General features: G+C 36.1%; 1 protein-coding gene across 1 annotated transcript in view; it reads left to right on the top strand.

Annotated features, from left to right (window-relative positions):
- LOC103101465 (zinc finger protein 425) overlaps positions 1–19,241 on the top strand; it is a 31,216-nt gene extending 11,975 nt beyond the window's left edge. Inside the window, exons 3-4 of the mRNA XM_007504531.3 lie at positions 6,012–6,269; positions 10,902–19,241. Coding sequence (XP_007504593.1) covers positions 6,012–6,269; positions 10,902–13,186 — 2,543 coding nt within the window. The 3' untranslated portion in view covers positions 13,187–19,241. The remainder of the gene's footprint in view (positions 1–6,011; positions 6,270–10,901) is intronic.
- Positions 19,242–23,668: the final 4,427 nt, after the last annotated feature.

Genomic DNA, 23,668 nt, shown 5'->3' with positions numbered 1-23,668 from the left:
TAACCACTTGAGCTGACATCAGACATATACTGCTTTCAAGAGAGGTGGTTCCAGTCCAAGGGATCGTGGCCCTAAAAAAAGAGTCCACCAATCACTCTTCAGGTCTAAGGTATCAGGAGAAGCAGTGTCTAGTTTTGCCTGATGGAAAATTTACATGACAGAAGCAACTAGATGTCTCAGTGCATAGAGGGAGAGGCCTCAAGATGGGAGGTTCTTCAAATCTGGCCTCAGACATTTCATAGTTGTGTGACCCTAGACAAGTTATTTAACCCCAATTGCCTACCCCCTTTCTGCTCTTATGCCTTCAAACCAATACTTAGTCTCAATTCTAAGGTAGAAGGTAAGGGTTTTATTAAGAAAAAAAGAAGAAAGGAAATTTATATGATTCCAAGATAAGTGAAACAAAAAAGCCAAAGTAACATCATAATGATTATCAACATGAACTAACATTAAATCTCCTTGAATTTTAGTAGCCCATCCCCAATGTCTGTTTAATTCACAAATTTCTCTTGGATTGCAGATGATTGTTGCAGAGGTCTGATCTCTGAAAATACTTTTTCTTGGACATTCTGGGATAGGTCTCTTTAGTAGATTTCATTTGTCTGTTCCAAGCTACTTGTAGAAACTTAGATGTTCTTGCCAAAATCTTTTACAATGCATATTTGAACACAAGTTAGTTGTTTTCTCAAATGTTACTTCTCCAAAAACTTGTTGATGTAGTGAAAACCATCCAGAACCTCATGGTTCTGACCTTATTAACAATAAAACTATAAGAAGAACACTAAATTTGGAACCCGCAGTTCACTTGAAAATTCAGAGAATTTAGGTTTTTACATGCTCCATTAGAACCTTTTACATTAGATATACAGGATTATCTGATCCTGTTGCTTTCTCAATACTTTCCACTCCAATTAATTTCAATTCCTTTAGGAGGATCAGATATACTATTAAGGATCTAATCCTATATATGAAAATAGAGGAAAAACACTCTTTGCAGATAGTCTCTCCACCCCTAGGTTCAATGATTACACAGATGAATTTATTTACAATCAACTGACTTTACTACAATTGAAAAAAAAAAATCTTGGGATGGAATATGTGTATACACTTAAGGAATTAGTTTCCAAATGTAGACAGAGAACAGGTATTGTAGAGCATGTTCAGTTGTTAACTGTATTCAAATGGAATAGATATTGATACATGACTGTGTAAACATTAGCAGGCAGATGACAAATCTAAGTGCTAATTTATTTAGATGTTTGGAATATAGAATGATTGCACATTCAGAACAAAGATGTTAAGATCTTACCCATTTGTATTGTGCTCATATCTTCTACTGATCTGATTATAGAGATTTTCTGCAAAAGGAAAAGGCAGGGACATGGTTAGAACTGCATCAAAACTGGTCCTTCAGGCCTAAGCCAAAGGGCACAAAATAATCCAAAACATGTATACCAGGATAAAGACTCTAATTCAGTTTGGTTTTAGGCAAGAGTCACAGTTGACAACCTCCTTCCTATAGTAACAATTTTACTTCACAACCAGACTCAGGAATAATCATTCCTGTTCAAAAGGCAGTAATTGGGAAATTGAATTAAGACAACCCTACCTTTGACTATGCCTCATCCTCTTGACTTTTTCCTAGATAGAGATCTCTACCTGTCACAGTTCAGGATCACACTCCCTCTGAGTAGCTTGCAACATTTCCCATGAATAGTGGTGTATTGACTTAATGATCCATCAGACAACTATACCAGAATTCAAAACTCAAAACAATTCTGGTTAGTCTCAAGAAATTTTGCCTCAAATCATAACAGCTTAGGCCTGGATACCATTATTTTTATTGTCATGGAGTTAAACTTTTATTGCTTATTGTATCAGGACATATAGATATATGTAAGAGATTTTAACTTAGCATCTTTCATTTGTTCCTCTTTTCAAGTTTAGACTTGTCCCGGTGTAAAGATCAATCAGTAGAAATAATTTCTATATTATAGACAAACTTGTAAATTCTCTGTAGCCCAATTTCATTGTTTGGAAATTCCATAACTCAAAAAAGTTCTTTACATAGGGCTAATGACCTTGCCCATATAAATGATTTAAAGAAGTCTTGCAAGTTTACAGATAAGGGGATTCTGTAAGGTCCTTTTCTTTGTACCTTTTCCACATAATAATTACTAATTTTTCCTTTTTCTTTCCATAAATTGTCCAGTACTTGCAGAGTCTCATCACTCAGTAATAAACCTGACCAGATTTTTTCCCATGCTATTGAAGCTCTTCTGTCAGGGTCTTATCTTGAGGGCTGGGGCTTGCCCCTCCTGCTCCCTTAAATAAATTTCTCTTCCTGCCAGCAAAGAAGGAGGAGGAGGAATTAGGAAGATCAGTTCTTAAAATTCGAATCTTAACACATTACAAAATGGGTAGAAGTCTCATATAATACAGCAAATTTTAAGATGCACACCAATTTAAAAGTTACTTTAAAATTGATTAATATTTAACTTTAGTTTTTAAGACTTCCTAAATATACAAATGCTTCAATCAAGACTAATTACATTTTGGTTATTTCCCAATTCAAACTTTTTCTGTGAATGAGCACAGAATTAATAAAAACCATGCAATTTCTAAGGCCGGGTCTAAATTTTCCTTTTTTCTGAAGCTTTACTGGCACCATCCCCAAACCAATCTCTCTAATCAGCAAGATGACCTTCATTTCCTAGTTGTTTAATCATAAATCTATCATTCTAAGGACTGAGGGTGAGATGGGAAATGCTCAGAGTTATTTTAAAACAGATTAACATTAGTTCAAAACTTGTTAGTATTTATAAAAATATTCAAACCTTTTAACTCCAAGCCCACTGCTTACTCTGTTAATGCAAAAAGATAATAACTTTCTGTCCTCTCTCCTCTCATTCCTACAAGGAAAGGAGAATTAGAAGAAGCAATTAGACAGATTAGAGGGCATATAAAACCCAAAGATGAGAGAATATTCAGGAGATATTTAACAGTGTCAAATGCTGCAGATAGATTGAAAAGGATGAGAACTTTAAAAAATAACCATGAGATTTAGGAAATAAAAGATTATTAGTAATTCTGAATCATTTAATTTCTTTTCAGTGATTAGGTCAAAATTCAATTCGGAAAAGGTTTCAGAATGAAGGAGAGGGGAAGAAATGGAGGCAGAAAGTATAGACAATTCTTTATCTTTTGTTTGCTTTCCTTGTCTTCATATATTTATGGTAACTTATGTTAAATCATGTTTTTTTTTAGGAATGTGTTATTTTTCTTCTTAATATTTATAATTTCTTTGTGCCCTATAACATGATCAGTTTTTGTAAATATACCTTATGATGCTAGAAAAATGTATGTTTTCTACAATTCTTATTTGGAAGATGATATATCTTTCAAGTAAAAATCTGTTAAAGTCTATTTTCCTTTTCTGTTTGTCTGTTTTTACCCCAGCTTTGACAATGGAATACTTGTGTCTTCTACATTTATCCTGTTAATTTCTATGCTATTTTAAAATTTAATTGCATAGGTGAGTGGAAGTCCATAACAATATAGATCTATAGCTGAAAAGAACTTTAGAAGAAATCTAGTCCAAACCCCTTATTTTACAAAAGAGGAAACTGTAGCCAACAAAGGCTAAGGAACTGGCCCAAGATCATTTGAGTGCATAGGTGGAATTTGAACTGAGTTTCTCTGACTTCAGGTTCAGTGCCCTTTCTACCACATTATGTAGTACATATATGTTTAATGATATTGTTCATCATCTGAAATGCTTATAAGCAGAAAGTTATTTTCATATTTATCACTCTTGACGAAGTTTTTAATCTTACTTGAAATCATTAATATAATTTCTGATTTTTGGGGATTCATTTATTGCATAGCAAATTTATTTTCTAGTCCACTTTTCCTCTAAATTTGAGGGGCTTTGTACTCCTCATCCCATTCCTAAAAGTCTCTCCCCTCCTGCCTAGGGACCCCAGGTATTTGTGGGCAGATCAGGGAAAAATCTGCTAGGCGTTTTTTTTTGCCTTTGACCTCTATGGCCACTTTGTTGTCCATGGCTCAGTCCATAATGGGGGAAACCCTAACATTGTAATGGTTTGCCCCTCTGATTCTATTTCCTTAAATTTCACTGTTGGCTCTTTATAGCAAAATAGGGGCTGGGCAAGCAGGTTTCGGGTAGAAAGATGATTTTTTTGTTCCTTTTTAGTCAAGGCTAAAAAGGTTGTTAGGAAAATAGTAAGAATTTGGTTACTTAAAAACAGATCCTTTGCAAAGTATATATTTTAAAGTAAAGTTTAATTTTTAAAATTAAGTTTAGTTATGTTTTAGTTTGCTTTATAAAAAATAACATCCTGCATGCTTACTAATTCAATAAACTTTTTAAAAATAAACTTGTTTAAAAAATTCTCTGGGGTTACACCCTAATGAAGTGTGCCATACAATGGCACCCTGTTAGCTTGGATTTAGGAATCTACCTTCAATGAACTATTTGTATGAGAGCCATTTAGATTTTAACTGAATGGTATAGCTAATAGTAGACAGTAGTATAATGGTATATTACGGTATAGCTAACAATAGTTAGAAAAATAGGTAATAAAAGAAGATAAATAACAATTGATCACTGTTGTACCTAACAGAGAACTTAAACTTCACTAAGTAGAAGGCAGCACCAAAGCAGGCCAAGCGATGATGTGCAGCGTCTGGAAGACACTTGTAGAATGGAGTTCTAGACCTACAAGGTGACCAAGTCATTGGACATGACTCGTTCTTTCCACACTAAAACCTTGTAGAAGTGAAGAGGTGGGAATAAATGGGAAGTGGAGAAGCAAGTAGGAAAGCCCCTAGAGACTGAAAGTGTATTCCTTGTCATATCTGACTGACAGGGGGTCCAACTCAAGGCTAATGAGACAGAGATATTGAGTAATGCAATAAAACTTTATGTTGGAAAAGGGGGGAGTAAGAGGGAGCCCCAAATTAGGAGATAGCAAAGGCTCTTCACCTGGGTGGAGAGGGAGGCAATCTTTTATAGGTAGTGGTCTGGGATGAGGTAACCGGGGTTGTTTCTATTGGGCAAAGTTGGGATATTTGTGTAAAACTCATTGGATGGCCCTAAGGGGGTTGGGAACCTCGGTCTCTGGGGGTGAGAAGTTCTTAGGCCTGGTGGTCAGTGATTCAGGAGGTCTTTTGTCTAGAGCTGACAGCAAAGTCCTGATGTTCTGCCAGGTTTTACTGGGGCTTTGTCTCATGGTTTGGACAGGTGCTGGGGTTGGGGGCTTTTGGTCTCAGTAAGGAAGGGGCAAAGGGAAAAATGGGTTTTGGTATCAAGATCTATCACTCCTAACTTTTAGAAGGCTCCAGATCCAGAGTAAGCCTACCATGATGAGAAGACTACTGACATATGATGATGTGCAAGCCTGTGTAAGGGACATCTCAGGCGGGTAAATTTCACCTAGAACAAATAACATCCTTAACTCCTTCAGCAATAACTTCTCCCCTCTGTGGAACTTTCTCATGATGGAGATCTAGGTCTCTCTCTCAGTTGAGAAAGCTCCTTCATTCTGTATTATCTGCTATACATCTTCTCCTATGTATACTTTCTCTGGTTTCCATAAAACAAAACAAAAACCTCCAACCTGATCATGTATATATTTATTCTCATCTATTTCAAGGTCCATTTTTTTTTACATTTGTCATTTGTTCCCATTGTAAGTAATAATAATAATAGTATTTAAATATCACTTTTCAGTATCTTGTTTTATATTTTCATCAACTCTGAAAAGTGGATACTGTTATTATCCCTCTCTTACAAATTAGGGATCTAAAGCAGATAGAAGGTAAATGACCTAAGTTTTGGATTTGAGATCAAGTCTTCCTGAATCTAGAACTAGCACTTAAATAGAGTGAACTTGGAGAAATGTCATTTCTGTGAAATTGTCTTCCTATTAAGTGCTTATGAAATGTAATTGAAATGTAATATCTGCCTCTTTGTCCTCTCTACACAGATTATACTATTCCCAAACCAGACTTGATATGCCAGATTGAACAAGGAAAGGAACCAGTCTTCAAGAATCTGGCAAATTTGGAGACAAGTGTGAGAATAATCCAGTCTGGTAGGGATGAGCTATCTAATTCCAACAACACTGAGGAACAGGAATCTGCTACTGCTGAGCTATGTAACACAAATAGTTCTGAGGAACAGGAATCTGATGCTGATGAACTATGTAACTCCAACAGCTTTGAGAAACAACAATCTATTGATAGTAAGTGGGAAGGATTAAGACCTAGTGACAAAAGGTTAAAAAAGAAAAAGCAAGTACTTCAGCAAAACTAATACAGACTTTAAAAAAGTCTGAGAGTAATATTCCATACCCTTTTCATTGAAGAGGAGGGAAATACTCTCTTTACTTCATTGCCAAGCCTGGTCATTATAAATATAATGCTTAATTTCAGGGGCTTTTTTTTTTTTTGGTATTTTTTCTTTCTATTTACTTTGAAGTCATGTGTATAGTTTTCCTGATTCTGTCTTAGTCTTCCCATGCTCCTCTGTATTCTTCACATCCATTATTTCTTACAGTACTATAATATTCCATAATATTCACATACCAAAGTTTGTTTAACTGTTTCCCCAGTTGATGGGCGTGCTCTTTATTTTTAGATCTTTACAATTCAATTCAACAAACATTTCTTAAGTGCCTACTATGTATGTGTCATAGGTGCCTTGCTAAGTATATAAATAAGAAAAAGAAAGAATGTCTCTGCCTTCAAAGAGCTTACAGTCTAAATAGGGGAAGACAACATACAGAAGGAAACTAGAAAGTGGCAGGGAATGGAGGAGGTGGATGGGCGCCAGAGGATGTCCAGGAACGGAGCATTTTGTTCTGTGGATCTGAATCCAAACAGAACTATAGTTGGAAAATGGACACAAAAAAGTAGATCACAAAAAGTGTTGCTTTGAATATTTTGGCATATATGGGAACTTCCTTTTTGCCTCTGACCTCCTTAGAGACTGTGCCTATCTATTAATACTCTTCTGTCAAGTCTGGCTTGACAGAAAACAGTTAGGGGATCCTTAGAAGGTGGTAAGAAAATAAGACCATAGCAGGGATCAGGAGAGGACCACTGATATCACTGGTAGCTAATAGGGGCAAGGTTTGTTGAGAATAGCTAGTATTTTATAGAGAGAGCCAAATCAGCTGGAGATTTTGCACAAGTTTCCACATACACAGTAAAGGTAAATGATTGACAAAATGGTACAATTTTTCTGTTTACCTCATTGAATCTACACAATGATTTCTATAGGATAATAAATCAACATGTTACAGCCTAACTTAGATTCCCAAGGAAATGCTTACAATCAGTGATTTTGTAGAAACATCTAGTGCAGAGAAAGGTGGGGGAAGGGGAATTTGAGACTGCAAGCCTTGGGTGATATGTGACAGACTTCAGCTGTGTTATGGCCTTCAGCTTTGCTGAGGGTCTCAGACTTTGCCTCCCACACTCTTCCTTTGCCAAACCTTACAACCATGACTATTTCTATCTTTTTTTATTTCTGTTTATTTATTAGATTTCAAGTGAAACCTCAGAGTAGTTTTGCTTTTTATTTCTTATTATTAGTGATTTGGAACAATCTTTCACTTGGCTTTCAGTTCTTTTGAGAGGTTTGTTTGTTTATATTCTTTGACAATTTATCCACTGAAGAATGGCTCGTGGTTTCCTATGCTTGTGTTTATTTCCTATGTATCTTGAATTTTAGATCCTTGTTAGAGAGATCAGATACAGAGGTGTTTTCCCACCTGACAATTTCCTTTCTGAGCTGGGCTTTTTAAAGGCTATTCCAATGGAGCACAAATTCTAGCATCATCTAACACATGGAAAGACTTTGGGTACAATCCCAATGATGGATTGGTCCAAAGACCAGCCTCTTTTTTCCCTCCCAATCAACTCTGGTACCAGACCATTGTCCTTTTCCATTTCCTGTCCAAGATGTACCCACTCCCTATGGAGTTGCCTGTTAGATGCATGGTTGGAGTGACCTTCCATGAGGAGTTTTGCTAGTATCCATTTTTAATGCCAAGTTTTTCACTTATATTTTTCTATTCGAAAACAACACTTTTTGAAAGATGTGCAATGTTTTCAGTGATTCCAATATGTCTACTGCTCCCAAAGTCCCTACCTTAAAAAAATTTTTAATTAAAATTTAATTTCTCAGGGGCAGCTGGGTATCTCAGTGGATTGAGAGCCAGACCTAGAGATGGGAGGTCCTAGGTTCAAATCTGGCCTCAGACACTTCCCAGCTGTGTGACTCTGGGCAAGCCACTTGACCCCCATTGCCTAGCCCTTACCACTCTTCTGCCTTGGAGCCAATACACAGTACTGACTCCAATGTGGAAGGTAAGGGTTTAAAATTTTTTTAATTTCTCAATTATATGTAAATGAAGAATTTTTAATATTGGTTGTAAAAAAATTTGAGTTCTATATTTTTAAGCTTTCCCCCTTCCTCCTCTTAGAGAAAGCAAGCAATTTGATGTAGATTATGTATGTGCAATCATGCAAAACATTTCTACATTAGCCATGTTACAAAAGAAAATGCACCCCCAACCCCAAGAATAGTAAAGTTTAAAAAATATGCTTCAATTTGCATTCAGTCTCCATCAGTTCTTTCTCTGGAGATGGACAGCAATTTTTCATCTTGAGTCCTTTGGAATTGTTTTGGGTCTTTGTACTGCTGAGAATAACTAAGTTATTCACTGCTAATCATCTCTACAATTTTGTTGTTACTATGTGCAATATTCTCCTGGTTCTGTCCACTTCACTTTGCATCAACTCATGTATGTCTTCTTAGAGTTTTCTAAAGTCATCCTGTTCATCATTTTTGATTCATCATAATTATATGCTATAACTTGTTCAGCTATTCCCCAATTAATGGACATCCTCTCACATTCCAATTCTTTGCTACCTCAAAAAGAACTGCTATAAATACTTGTGTACATATAAATCCTTTTCCTTTGATTTCTTTGGGGTACAGACATAGTTGTGATATTGCCTGGGTCAAAAGGCAGGCACAGTTTTATAGCCCTTTGGGCATAGTTCAAATTGTTCTCCAGAATGGTTGAATTAGTTCACAACTTCACCAACAATACATTAGCATCCCAATTTCTCCATGTCCCCTCCAACATTTCTAATTTTCCCTTTCTGTCATATGAGTCAATTTGATAGATGTGAAGTGGTACCTCAGAGTGGTTTTCATTCTAATTTAATTCTAATGAATAGTTTTTTAGAGCATTCCTTCATATGAATATAGATAAATTTGATTTCTTCTTCTGAAACTGCTTGCTCACATCCTTTGACCATTTATCAGTCAGAGAATGACTCTTATTTTTATGAATTTGACTCACATGCCTATATATTTGAGAAATTACATCATCAGAAAAATCTATAAATTGTTTTGGTATCCATTGTCTATGCTATCTTTTCACAAAATTTAGTTTCCAGATTATCTCTTTCAGTTACGTCTATTTTTGCTTTGTCTGAGATCATGATTGCTAACTCCTGCTTTTTTTATATTCATTGAAGCATAATAGATTCTAAGTTTTATTTTTTTATTGTGATTTTTAGGAGGCCTTTTTTGCCACTGAAGCATTTTCATTTATTTATTTTTATATCATGTCTGCTAAATTTATTTTTTTTAACTTTTGGAAATTTTTATTTAATTAATTAATATTTTTCCATGGTTACAAGATTCCTGTTCTTTCCCTCCTTACCCCTACCTCCTTCCCATAACTGATGCACAATTCCACTGGGTTTTACATGTGTCATTGATCAAGAACTATTTCCATACTACTGATATTTGCACTAGTGGGATCATTTAGAGTCTATATCCCCAATCATATCCCCATCAAACCATGTGATCAAGGAGTTTGTTTTTCATCTGTATTTCTATTCCCACAATCCTTCCTCTGAATATAGATGGTGTTCTTTTTCATAGGTCTCTCAGAATTGTCCTGGATCATTGCATTGCTGCTAGTAGAGAAGTCCATTACATTTGATTGTGCCACAAAGTACCCCAGTCTCTGTGTATAATGTTCCTAATAATTCTTAAATGATCTCTCTTTGATAAAATATTCAATTATTTTTCCAAAAAGCTATTTAACATATTCTTCTATTTTTCATTCTTTTGATTTTGTTTTATTCTTTTTTGATATATCACGGAGTCATTAGCTTCCTGTTGCATAAGTCAAATTTTTAAGGAATTATTTTCCTCAATGAGCTTTTGTATCTCTTTTGATTAAATTTTGCTTTTTAAGAAGCTCTTTTCTGCAGTGATTTTTTTTTCTGTCTCTTTTACCATTTGGCCAATTCTGGTTTTTAAGGTGTTATTTTTTTTGCATTTTTAAACCAACTTCTTAATTCTCTTTTCATAACTTTTTAGCATCACTCTCATTTCTTTCCCCAATTTTTTTCTTTACTACTCATCTCTTTCTTTAACTCTTCCAGTAATTCCTGTTGGGCTTAAGTACATCTAGCATCTTTCTTTGAAGCTAAGAGCTCCTGAAGCTGCTACTTCAGCTATTATAATCATGGTCGAGCCCACTGTTGCTGGTGGTACACTCAGAGCTGCCTCTACACAGTGTCACAGATCTCTCCAGCAAACTGTCTAAATTGTCTTAGGCTGGATATTTTTTTCACTCTTACCTTTTGTTGGCTCTGCTTTTTAAAACTTTGATTTGAGGAGTTATTTTTAAAGTTGTTTGGAGGGGAATGTAGTAAGAACTCAGTGGGAGAAATGAGGGATTAATGCAATAACATGACCTCTGTGTTATATTTCACAAGCATAAGAAAATTAGCACTGATATGATTTCTGAAGTTTTTGACACCTTTGCTCTTTCTTTCAGGAAATCAGAGAGCTCTGCAGCTAAACGCAAAGGAACACCATTCAAATGGTTCTCGAAACCAATACTTATCTGGATCTTCAACACTGAAAGAGAGGGATGTTTTCTGCAGGCCTGACCAAAGAAATACTTTGAGAAATCTCTCTTCCCAAAACTCACAGTCCTCAATTTCAGAAACTAATAGCACTACCAGAACCACTGAGAGGGTGGAAGAGGAGAACCCGAGAACTGTCAGTTGCCAGGAAGCCCCCAGTGGGCATAGATTCTATCCTTGCCATGTATGTGGGAAAAGCTTCCAATTCAAAGGTCACTTGGTCAAACACCAAAGGAACCACTCAGACAACCAATGCCAATGTGAAAAGTGCAAAAAGAAATTTAGCAGGCACTCTAGCCATAGGCAGAAAGGAAAGAACAAGAGAAAAGGAAGGAACAAAAAGCGTTTTGAGTGCAATGAGTGTGGTAAGAGCTATTGTCAGAAGAGGAGCCTTACTGCGCATCAGCTTAAGCACAGGATGGAGGGTTTCCTTCAAGGATCTGAAAGGAATAAGAACTTTACCAGAAGGGTCAACCCAAAGAGGACTGAGCGCACAACCAGGGCAAATGTCTTCACTTGTAGAGAGTGTGGGAAAAGCTTCTGTCAGGAGTCTTACCTGAGGACCCATCTAAGCCTGCATAAGGAGGAAAAGCTGTTCATCTGTGGTGAGTGTAACAAGTGCTTTTCTTATCAGTACAAGTTTATTGAACACATCAGAGTTCATACTGGGGAGAAACCCTTCCAGTGCACCAAGTGTGGAAAGAGCTTCCGCCTGAAGGTCAGTCTGAAGATTCACCTGAGCATGCATAATGGGATCGATCCTTACCGTTGTAGTGAGTGTAAAAAGAACTTCGCTTGTAAGTCAAGCCTTGTTAAACACATCAGAAGACTTCATAGACTGGATAGACCTTTTAAGTGTCCTGAGTGTGACAAGACCTTCAAAAGGAAAACCACCATGAGACTCCATTATAGCCTACACAGAGGGGAAAGACCATTCCCTTGCACAAAGTGTGACAAATGCTTCAGCCAACAAATTAAACTCATTGAACACCTGAGAGTCCATACTGGGGAGAAACCTTACCAGTGTCCTGAATGTGGTAAGAAATTTCGCCTGAGGAGAAATATGGTGGCCCACGAAAGTGAACACAGTGGGATGAAATCCTTTATCTGTGGGGAGTGTGGCAAGAGATTCCTCATGCAGTACATGCTCACAGAACATTTCAGGGTCCATAGTGGGGAAAAGCCCTTTCAGTGTGGGCAATGTGGCAAGAACTTTACCCGGAGAACCAACTTGAATGCCCACATGCGTATTCATACTGGAGAAAAGCCATTCTCCTGTAGCCAGTGTGGCAAATGTTTCCCCCATCATTCTAAGCTCGCTCAGCACCTTCAAGTCCACAACAAGGAGAAAACTTTCCAGTGTCCTGAGTGTGACAAAAGCTTTCGCCAGAATAGAAGTCTGAAGGCCCACATGAGCAAGCACAATGGGGAGAAGCCTTTCACTTGTAAAGAGTGTGGCAAAAGCTTTGCCTTGCAGCATGTCTTCAATGAACATATCAGGGTTCACAGTGGGGAAAAGCCCTTCCAGTGTCCCGAGTGTAACAAGAGCTTCTACAGGAAGGCTACCATGAAGGTCCATCAGCGCAGACATAAGCAGAAAAAGTCTTACCCATGCCCTAAGTGTGAACAATATTTTTCCCAGAGGTGTGAACTCACTGAACATGCCAAAACTCACAAAGAAAAGGCAGCCTTCCAGTGTTCTGAATGTGACAAGAGCTTCTCTCAGGAAAAATCTCTGAAAGTCCACGAGAGTCTGCACAAAGCAGGGATGACGCTTTCCTGTGATGAATGCGGTAAGAATTTTACCCGGAAGTGTGAGCTGAGTAGACACATCAACAACCATTGTAGGAAGAAGTTCTTCCAGTGTCCTGACTGTAAAAAGAGCTTTGCCCATAAATCATCCTTGAGGGCACACCACCATGTACATAAGAAGGACAGACCATTCTTATGTTCTGATTGTGGCAAGAGCTTCGCTTATGTGGGTGCATTCAATACGCATACTGCAACCCATGCCAAGGAGAGAGCCAAGAGTTCCAGGTCAGAGAAGAATTCCATGTTACAGAAGAGTTTCAGGTCTGAGAAGAATTCCACATCAGAGAAGAGTTCTGGGTCACAGAAAAGTTCTGAATCAGAGAAGAGTTACAAGTCAGTGGTGATAGTCAGTAGTGCCAACTCTTTGAATCATAAAAGTTAATTCTAGGTATAATTCTATAACCTAATGGAAAGCTATATGAGAATGCACACCATCCAGATGAGTGGATAGTTCAGAAGAAATAAAAGAATCCGAGAAATCATGAAGAGACTTCCTCCTAAAGCCTTACATTACAGCCTTTCTTTGCCCTCTCCTTTCATTTGAGATCACATTGCTCTTATTGACTCCTTTAGTGCCTTCTAAAGGTGTAAACAACCATATATGTATATGTATATATTTTTATATATATATGACACACACTCATTGACCCTATCCTTCCAATGAATTTCCATTTCCTAGAATTCCTTTATTAAACTTAGCATGTTCTTTCCCTGGGGAATAGATTTATATGTAAACAATAAGAAGGAATATAATAACATCATCTAAGTTTTTAGGATCATTCTAAGCCTCGATCATTCCCTTCAGAGTTGTAGTAAATTTTTTGATTAACATTGCTGAAAACATTATGCTAAAAAACATGGCAGCAAACACACAGTCCTACTTTACTTCATTGGGGCCTGGGAAAGTCAAGAGCATTGTCTGTTATCCAGAATCCATGCAAGCATGGCATCAGTGACAATATTGATGAATTCTCTAGGGAACTGAATTTTGAGACTATCTTCCACAAGCCTCACAATCAACAATATTAAAGGCTTTGGCCAGCTTGAAGAATGTTGTGTACAGAACTCTGTTCTGCTCCTATCATTTCTCCTACAATTGTCTGACAGTAAACATCATATCAATCATTACTTGGCCTTTCTGAAGCCACACTGGCTCTTGGTAGAGGACCATTTTCCAGTTGAAGGTTCAGCCTTTCAAGGAGGATTCTGGCAAGAATCTTGCCAGCAATATCTAAGAGGGAGGAGGACTCTTCCCCGCTGTGATTATCACAGACAATTTTCATTTATAGAAATGAGTAATGTGGACATCCTTGATCTCCTATGGGATAATCTCCTCTTGGCCTATAAGCTAGAAGATCTCAATCAGCTTTTATATGTAAATCTACACCACCACCCCCACTCCTTGAAAGTTGGCTGGAATGGAATCAGAACCTGGCACTTTGCCACATGAGAGGTGCCTAATGACATTCAAAATCTCTTCTTCAGTTGCAAGTTTGGCTAGAGAGGGATTGATTTCAACTGGTGTACAGTCAGTGACTTTAATATTGATTGATGACAGTTTATTGAGAACACTAAGGAAGTGGTTAGCCCATATCTCCAGGATTCTGTCCTTATCACTTGTCTTGTATAACTAATAGAATGGAATTTTTATCTTGTTACCTGGCATAGTCATATCTGATATTTCTGAACATTTAGAAAACTACTACTTAGTGCTTAAAGGCTTCTTTTTTGACATATTAAGAGCAAATCAAAATGTTGTCCAATTCAACAAACAGAAAAGTACCTGAGATATGAATATACTAATATGTAAATAAATATAATACAAAAACATAAATACAAATATGAAGAATAATATAAATAAAAGAAACTATACCAGGCTCTGGAGTGAGGAATCATGACGTAGCAGAAACTGAACTGGATTTGGAGTCCAAAGATTGAATCTTGCCTCTGCCACTTTACTACTCATGTAACTTTTTGAGCAAGTATGAATAAGGGTAAATTGAGGTCACTTTTGATCAGTGGTTCTTAAACTTTTTTTTTGTCTCAAGACTCCTTTATACTCTAGGATCCCCCACTCCTTGCCATGAGCTTTTGCTTACATGAGTTATCTGTTGATACTTATTGTACTAGAAATTAAATTGCTTTGGCATTTATTATGAAAATAGTTTTGACCTTGAAGGCTTCCTGAATGGGTCACCAACCTCCCAGGGCATAGGAGCATAGTTTGAAAACCATTCGTTTAGATGATCTCTTCCCATATCTAAAACTATGATCCTATAATCCTATAAATATGTCTAAGATTAATTTTTAAGCCAAAGTGACAAATATTATCTCAGAAAAGGAAATAAAAATAGATTTGTTTAAGAGAAACATAGAAACCTCTTTATGCTTAAAGGCATTATACATAAGAATATAGAATGGTATAGAAAAGGTAAATTATATAAATCCTAAATGGTAAGACAATAATTCTTGGGACCTTAAAGTGCCTTTCAGACTTAAAAACTCAAATAAGGAAGAAATTAGAGGTCTGAACAAAATATATTTTTTTGAAAACTAGAAGTAATATGTTTGGTGATTAATGAATGGTGATCTTTCTGAGTATACTTGTTTTTCAGCATTGTATATCATCTTTGCAAAAAACTGATTATGTGGTGGAACATAAAGAACTCATAAATGCTGGAAAAACTAACTAGATGAAAAATGTCTGTTGTTCAAACTAGGATATGTAGTTAGATGGATAATCTTATAAAATCTGTCCATCAATCTGGAAAATTGAAAAGAATACATTGAACAAGATATATTGTTGTTGGGAAATTACAAAGTCTTAATGATCCAACCTTCTTCCTAAAACAAATACCAAGTGATGTTGTATGGATGAGAGTCATGGACATCTATAATCTCCCAAGAATTGAGTAGACAATCACCAAAAGTGGACATGAGTAGGCTGCAAAATATTACAAACCAGGAATTACTCGAGGGAAGTGGTGTAACAGGTGTCATCAAAGAAATATCTAACCAGAGAAAAGATGAACCAGTCACCTAGCAAGAAGGGACAACCAGAAGATGAGCCCCTGGGCTCTATTTTGTATCCATAAAATGGGAAGAAAACTCAAGGAAGGCCCCAGAATGTTGGAATCTACTATTGTTGTACAATCAGATCAATGTTTTATAAGCTTTTCAGTGGTAAAATGGTGTATGCGTGTCTGCTGTATATGTTATATGTTTACTGGTGTTAATTGATTTAGAAGTTATTGTTTCTTTTCTCAGTAATTGGTATAGTCAGAATTGAGTCACAGAACATGGGTTTTTGAATCCAGTTCTTTTGCTTTTCAGCTATACAGTATATGCCTTAGTGTTATAATATGCAAAGTGTTAGAATTTGATTCAATGACCTCTAAAATTCCTTCAACCCTAAATCTATGATTCTGTAAGTTTCAAAAGAAATAATTTTGGTGAGAGAACTTTTCTGGTCATTCTGATTAGAGTGGGAATAAAAGTTCTTTCCATTTTATTATAAAATCTCATATTAGACAATGTTATCACACTTTTCTCCCAGTGCCTGGCCAATATAATATTAGTTGAGAAGGCCACGGTCAATTTGTACATTTAATATATGATTTTGGGTGAAGAGGTTTTTTCCACATAAGAAATCAAAGGATAACTGAAGTTGTGTTTTCTAAACTTATCTCTCTATTTTGCATTTTGTTTTATTTTATTTCTTCTATAGACATAATTTTTATATTAATTTTATGGGTCAGTAATTTTAATAGGATAGAAAATGGTCTTTGGTTTACTAATTAGAGCTATTTCATGTTTTCTAAACTTATCACTATATTTTGAATTTTAATTTTACTTCTATAGGTAGGAATGATTTTATTTTATATTCATTTGATGGGTCACAAATTTTAATAGGATAGAAAATGGTTTTTGGTTTACTAATTAGAGCTATCTCATCAGTTTTGGAATTCAAAGTTATATCAATGGCATAATGGGACACACTGTCATTGATGAGAAAAGGTCCCCTATGTAGGAGTGGGAATTCAGGGAATGATTTGAGTATTTAGACCAATGATCCAAGGAAAGGGATGATAATAGAAGCTATACTTCCTTTTGGGGAAAAAAAGTGAAAAGTTATTTCATTAACTCAGAAGAACAAGATGTGGCGAGGGATCAAAATCCAGAGAACCAAGAGACAAAGGATGTAGGATTTCCCTTTCCTCTCCCTTTTTGTGTTTCCAGTAGTTTATTCTGCAATGCAAAGGCTTGTTTTTAAAAATTAGAGAGTTTCTAATACTTTTGTCCTTCATCACAAATGAGATTGTATTAGAAAATTGTTTTTGTTCATGATTCCCAGAAAATCTAAGACCCCTCAACACTGAACTGTGTTTTTATTTTCCTTTCTATGGAAAAGCAACTGCTTCAGTTGTTATGTGGTTGAGAAATCAGCTTTTGGGGTGGACTCCATCTTTGCTTGTCCCTTCTCTTCAGTTTTGATCTGAGGTTTAATCCTTAGTCTCTAGTTTAGACCTGGGACTTACAAACCTGTGAACTTGTAAGGGATATAATTGGTTCTTTTGTAGTTATGTGGGTTTCATTTTATGCAATTAAGAATATGATTCTGAGAAGGGGTTCATAGGTTTTACCAGTCTGCCAAAAGGGTACATGTTACAAAAAAAAAATCAATAATTCCCTGGTTTAGACTATCAGCCAGGGAGGAAGTTGTTTTGTTTTTTTTGTTTTTTTTTCAGGTGCTAAGCAGTCATTTTTAGGGTGGAAAGTTTGACTTTTCTGATCACGTGCCAGTATGAATGATGATGGGAGAAATTATTTATTATGCTAAAATTAATCATATATAGATCTAGTTGTAATCATCCACACCCTTGAAAGGAGTTAGAAAGAAATAAGTAGATAATAGAAAAACATACTCTGTGTTTGCAGGCAGGAAGAACTGACGCTAAATAGATTTCTTCAAGAGAATAAATTGGAAAAATGGGCTAGGGAAAATTGTGCTTGGGAATCTAGGTCTCACATCTGACAATATAGTGAAGGATGTTTTTGGATGAGATGACTGAGACAAGGAAATCAATCAGTAGGCCACTGCAATTGATTAGGGGAAAGGTAAGGAGAGCTTGAAATGAAATAGTGGCTGTGTGAGTAGTAAGCAGAGGATGGATTTGAGAGATGTCCATAAAGATGGAAATGGCATGAATTGTTAATTGACTGGATATGTGAGGGGAGGAGAAGTGAGAAATTGAAGATAACACCAAGCATTCAAATTTGGGAAAGTAGAAGAACAATGGTGCCCTAGATAGAAATTCCACAGAAGTAGCTTTGGAAGGAAAAATAACAAGTTCTGCTTTAGACATACTGAATTGGAGATCTCTATGAAACATTCAGTTTGAAATATCATTTTTATTCAAAAATATTTTATTTTCCCAGTTACATGTAATAATAGTTTTTGACATGTATTTTCCAAATATTTCCTTCCTCTCCTCCCTCCTCTCACTTGGAGACAGTAGGCAATTTGATCTGGACCAAATTTTAAGTATCTAATAGACAGTTGATGCTACAACGCCCTCGGACTTTGAAACATTCATAGAAAGAAAAGTAACTCCAGCATCTTAATCTCTACATAGATAGACCAGTAGAAGGTTCCCATTTTCCTGCAAGCCTGCACTGAGAAGAAAGCCATAACCCAAATGAGTTTCTTGAATTTTGATTACAGAACTAAGATAGACAATGTAACTGCAAGTGCTCACCCCTGTATAGGAGATTTCATATAAAAATAACAATGTTTGTATTAACATATATATTTCTGCTTTGGCATTTTGAATTAAATATTTAGTAATGTTTACACATTTGTACTTATATATACAGATAAAGTATATTGATATTTAAATATATTATATAAGTATACATTATAGCATATAGAGAGTTACACTTTTGCCTGCCTGTTGCATTTCTAAACTTTTAAAGAGGCTTTGTACACAAGACAATCACCAATTGACAAGCCGTGTTAAATGCCCATCTTCACATGTGTGTTATGAATGATATATTTCCTAGACTAATCACAAGCCAGACCAACCCTCTCTAACAATTCCCAGCCCTCCCCACCTTATGATATCCAAAGACCCTGCAGTATAGACCAGAAACCAAGATGAAAAATTGCACTTTGTTATATTATCAGTTAAAACACTGGCAAAACCAAGAGGGAAGTCAAAACTAGAACTCTAAAAAAATGACCCCCACAAAATACAAAATCATAAAGGCGGAGCCATCATGTAATCATGTATGCTGTGTTACAAATGTTCTGTGCCTTGTGTCATGTTTTATCTTAACTATGCCTTGTGTCATGTTTTATCTTAATTAAGGACCAGCCACTGTAGATGTGCATCCTTGATGTTTTGCTGAATTGAAATAAAGATTTGGAAATATGAGTATTGCTTTCATTTCTAATATGATGGAGTATATCATGTTTCTTTTTTAAATTTGACTTTTACATTTTTCAATTACATATAGAAACAATTTTTGATAATTGTTTTCTGACATTTTGCGATTCAGATTCTCTTTCCCTCCTTCCCTGGCCTTCATCCCCAAGATGGTAAGTAGCCTGATATAGTTATGCCAGTGCTTTCATGCAATACATATTTCCATATTCTTCATGTTGTGAAAGAAGACATATCACACGTGCAATTAAAAACTCATACAGAAAATAAAGAGGAAAGTGGTATACTTTGATCTGCAATCACTTCAACAGTTCTTAATTTGGCTGTGGATAGCATTTTTTCATGAGTCCTTTAGAATTGTCTCAAAAACTTACATTGCTGATAATAATTTAATCCTTCACAGTTGGTCATTGTACAATATTTCCATTACTATATAGTGTTTTGGTTCTGCTCGCTTCACTTTGCATCACCTCATATGTCTTTCTAGGTTTTTCTGAACTTATCCTATTTGTCATTTCTTTTGGCACAAAGGCATTCCATTACAACCATATGCACCTTGATCAGCCATTCCCCAATCTATGGGCATCACCTCAGTTTCCAATTCTTTACAACTACCAAAAAAAAAAGCTGCCAAATATGTCTTTGTATAAGTAGGTCCTTTTCCCCTAACTGATCTCTTTGGGATATAGACCAGTAGTGGTATTGCTTGGTCAAAGGGTGGATGCATAGTGTTTCAATGAGGTATAGAATTAGAAAATGGGAAATGAGTGGTTGTTTGTATTACTATTATATGCCTACCTGATATAGAGCTAAAATCTCTCTTGAAAACTATTTTAATGCAGACTTAATGAAGGTTCATGATATGCAAGGTCCAATGCAAGGATACACGAAGCCAAGGGAACTGCACAGAGCTGAAGACTCCTTGTGTGGGCTGGCAAGAGCCAGTTAAATATTCAGTATGAGAATTTCCATCTCAGAAATTGGCAAATACTATATAGATCGGGACTTGATTTATTGTTTTGTTAATTGTCTAGAGTTAAGAAAGTGATGGAGAAAATAATTGTAATTCCACTCTGCCACACAATGCACAATGCATTTTTCTTCTTTCCTTTCTTCCTTTCATAATGCAAGTTAAATTTTAAAGTATGTTGTGCATACAACAGTTAAATGTTTGCCAGCACGTTCCTGCATAGAACACCTTATTAGATAGTAAAAGCAGATCAGCTTTATTGATGGGGCATATGACTTTAATGTGGCCAATATGACTATGAATGAACCCTGTATAGATATGAGAGTAATGGGAAGGACTGCAGAAACAGCTACCCTAAAGCAATAGCAAAACTTTGCTAATGGCTGTATTGTTTTCCTCTCTTGAAGGGGTCAGCTCCTATCTGGTAGAATTCAGATCTGATTATATAAAAACCCTTGAATAATATGACAATACAGCTCATAAAACGACCATTCTGAAGATTTTCTCCACTATCAAAAAAGAACTAAGAGAAACTCGGCCCTGCTGGGTTTTTTTTTTCTCTCAATAAATTTTTAATTGAATAGTCATATGTGTAATTAGAAAAGTGATGGAATCTCACTCAGTGGGCAGGATGATATAATGGCAAAATGTAATGATTCCCATTATATAAACATTCTGTGATGGACAAGAAATCCATGTAAACTTGTAAAGCCAATGGCATTTGGGACTAAGTGAACAGGAAAGAACAGACCCTCCCCCAATCATCTAAAGCATTGTGCTAATGTGCACGTTGTTATCTTGCTTTTTGATAGGTCACTCAAAGCAGACTGAAAACCTTTGTCCAAACTGAGTATCTAGAATTCAGATTATATATTAAGGCACATATAAGAAAACCACCACCACCACCCAATGAAGAAAGGCAGATTAGAACTTGAATAAAATGAGGGGCAGAATAGTTGAATGTCATTTCCTTTTCCCTGCTCTATAATTAGTTAGAATTAGTTACGAAGTTAGCCTGTAATACTCGGATGAAAACTCAGAGAAATAATCTCACCATGAAAGTCCATGCCTCTTTTCCCCATATAAATTCTTCTGGACCTTGAGGAAAAAACCTAGCACATCTCAATGCTATTTTCTTCAGTATCCTAGCTTGTCTATCTCTCTATGCAACCATATATCTATCTATTGAAAATACAAGTGTTTACCCAGCCAAACTGAAATAGAGATATACTAGATGTCTTCCCCCAGGAATCTATGGCTGTAGAAATAATAGGGTGAAGGGTGAGAGAAGGGGTCCTTTAGCAATTACCTTTAACAATATCCCGCATTTAAAATTTTACACTATTTTCTTCCTTTTTATTTTCTTTGGACTTCTGTGTTAACAGAACTTGCACTTATAATTCCTTGGATGGATAGTCTTTTCCCCTAGGAGATTTCACTTGAAAATCCCTGAACTTCAATGGCCCCTACCAATGGTACCCAGTTTTTGACACCACAGAAGCACTAGCCACAATCCCATCAAGACAAAAATCAGTTTTATTGGTTCTCATACCCTCCTAGGATTTATAATAGATTTGGGTACAACCTGACATGCAGTCTTTAAAAAACATTTTTTTGTAACTCACATTAAAAATAATTTCTTTCCCTTCTTCCAGTGCCTTCTTCACCCATTGAGAAAGCAAGCAATATAATACCCATTATGCATGTGAAGTTTTACAAAATATTTCTATATTAGTTATGTTGTAAAAAAAGAAAGAAAAATGTAGAAAGTGAAAAATATGCTTCAATCTGCATTTAGAGTTCATCATTTCTCTAGAGGTGGATACTATTTTCATCATGAATCCTTTGGAATGATCATGAATCATTTTCTTGATCAGAGAAGCTCAATTTTTCATAGTCGATTATTTTTGCAATATTGTTGCTATTGTGTACAATATTTTCCTTTTTCTGTCCACTTCACTTTTTCGTAAAAGTATGACCAGCTCATATAAGTCTGATCAGATTTTCCTTAAATCATCCTGTTCATCATTTCTTATAGCACAATAATATTCTATCACAGTCATATACCACAACTTGTTTAGCCATTCCCCAATTCCCCTCAGTTTCTAATTCTTTGCCACCACAAAAAAGAGCTACTAGAAATATACCTGTGCATACAGGTCTGATGCTTTCCTTTTTTTTTCTTTGACCTCTTTGGGATATAGACCTACTAGTAGTATTGCTAGGTCAAAGGATAGGTATAGTTTTATAATCCTTTGGGCATAGTTCCAAATTGTTCTCCAGAATAGTTGGACTAGTTAAAAAATTCACCAACAATACATTAATATCCCTATTTTTTCACCTGGCCTCCAGCATTTCTGACATGAAGCCATGAACTATTCTGATTCTTGTTTTCTGGTTACTTCTGAATCTCTCCTGTATTTTCATCTAATCCATATCTCTCCATCTTCTCCATCATGAGATATTATATCAAAAATCTTATTAAAATCTAAGTACACATATTCACAGTATTCTCCTTATGTGCTTGTTCAATAATCTTATCAAGAAAAGATATTAAGTTTATTTAAGGTTCTTGGTGAAGGAAAGGCTTTTTCTATCATTGATGCCCTTTCTAGACATTTGTCATCTCTCTCTTTAATGACCCTTTCTCGAATTTTCCCAGGAATTAAAATCAGTCTCATTGTTCTATATCTTATGCTCTAATCTTAAAAAAAGGTAAAAAAAAGCAAAAAAAAAGTAATTGGGGTTAAGTGACTTTCCCAGGGTCATCGGGATTAGACCCTGGACCTCCTGTCTCCAGGCCAGGCTCTCTATTGAGCCACCTACCTGTTCCCCCACCCCCTTTTTACAAAATCAAGGCACTATTTCTTTTCTCCAATCTTGTCGTACTCCCATTTCCCCATAATCTTTCAATGATTACTGACAGTAACTTAGCTAAGCATGCCTGACAATTCATTTAGGACTTGGGAATTAAGTTCATGTGAGCCAAGTAACTTAAATACATCAAGGGTACCTCCATGTCCTCTTACTGCCTTCTCTCTTGTTTTGGGTTTCAATTCTCTTGGTTACCAACTCTTCAACTCAGTCATTCATTATTTTCAATATAAAATGTTTGCCTTGACAGAGAATACAGAAACAAACTAAGGATTGAGAAAATCAAATCAAGCCACATTTACTAGGTACTTATTATATGCCAACCCCATTACTAATCTCTGCCTAGACCTCTCTTTTGTATCTGTCCCATTCTTGGTTATATCTATTTCTATCTTCTCACACAGCCTAACTAGCACAGTACCTTATTTGTGCATTGATGAAATTTAAAAATGGAAAAAACTGGGGGCAGTTGGGTGGCTCAGTGAATAGAGAGCCAGACCCAGAGACAGGAGGTCCTGGTTTGAAATTTGGCCCAAGACACTTCATAGCTGTGTGACCCTGGGCAAGTCACTTA

Source organism: Monodelphis domestica, chromosome 5, assembly GCF_027887165.1.
Source record: "Monodelphis domestica isolate mMonDom1 chromosome 5, mMonDom1.pri, whole genome shotgun sequence".
NCBI classification, from domain to species: Eukaryota; Metazoa; Chordata; class Mammalia; order Didelphimorphia; family Didelphidae; genus Monodelphis; species Monodelphis domestica.
The sequence above is the reverse complement of the archived record's forward strand: the minus strand, read 5'-3'. Positions and strand labels throughout refer to the sequence as shown.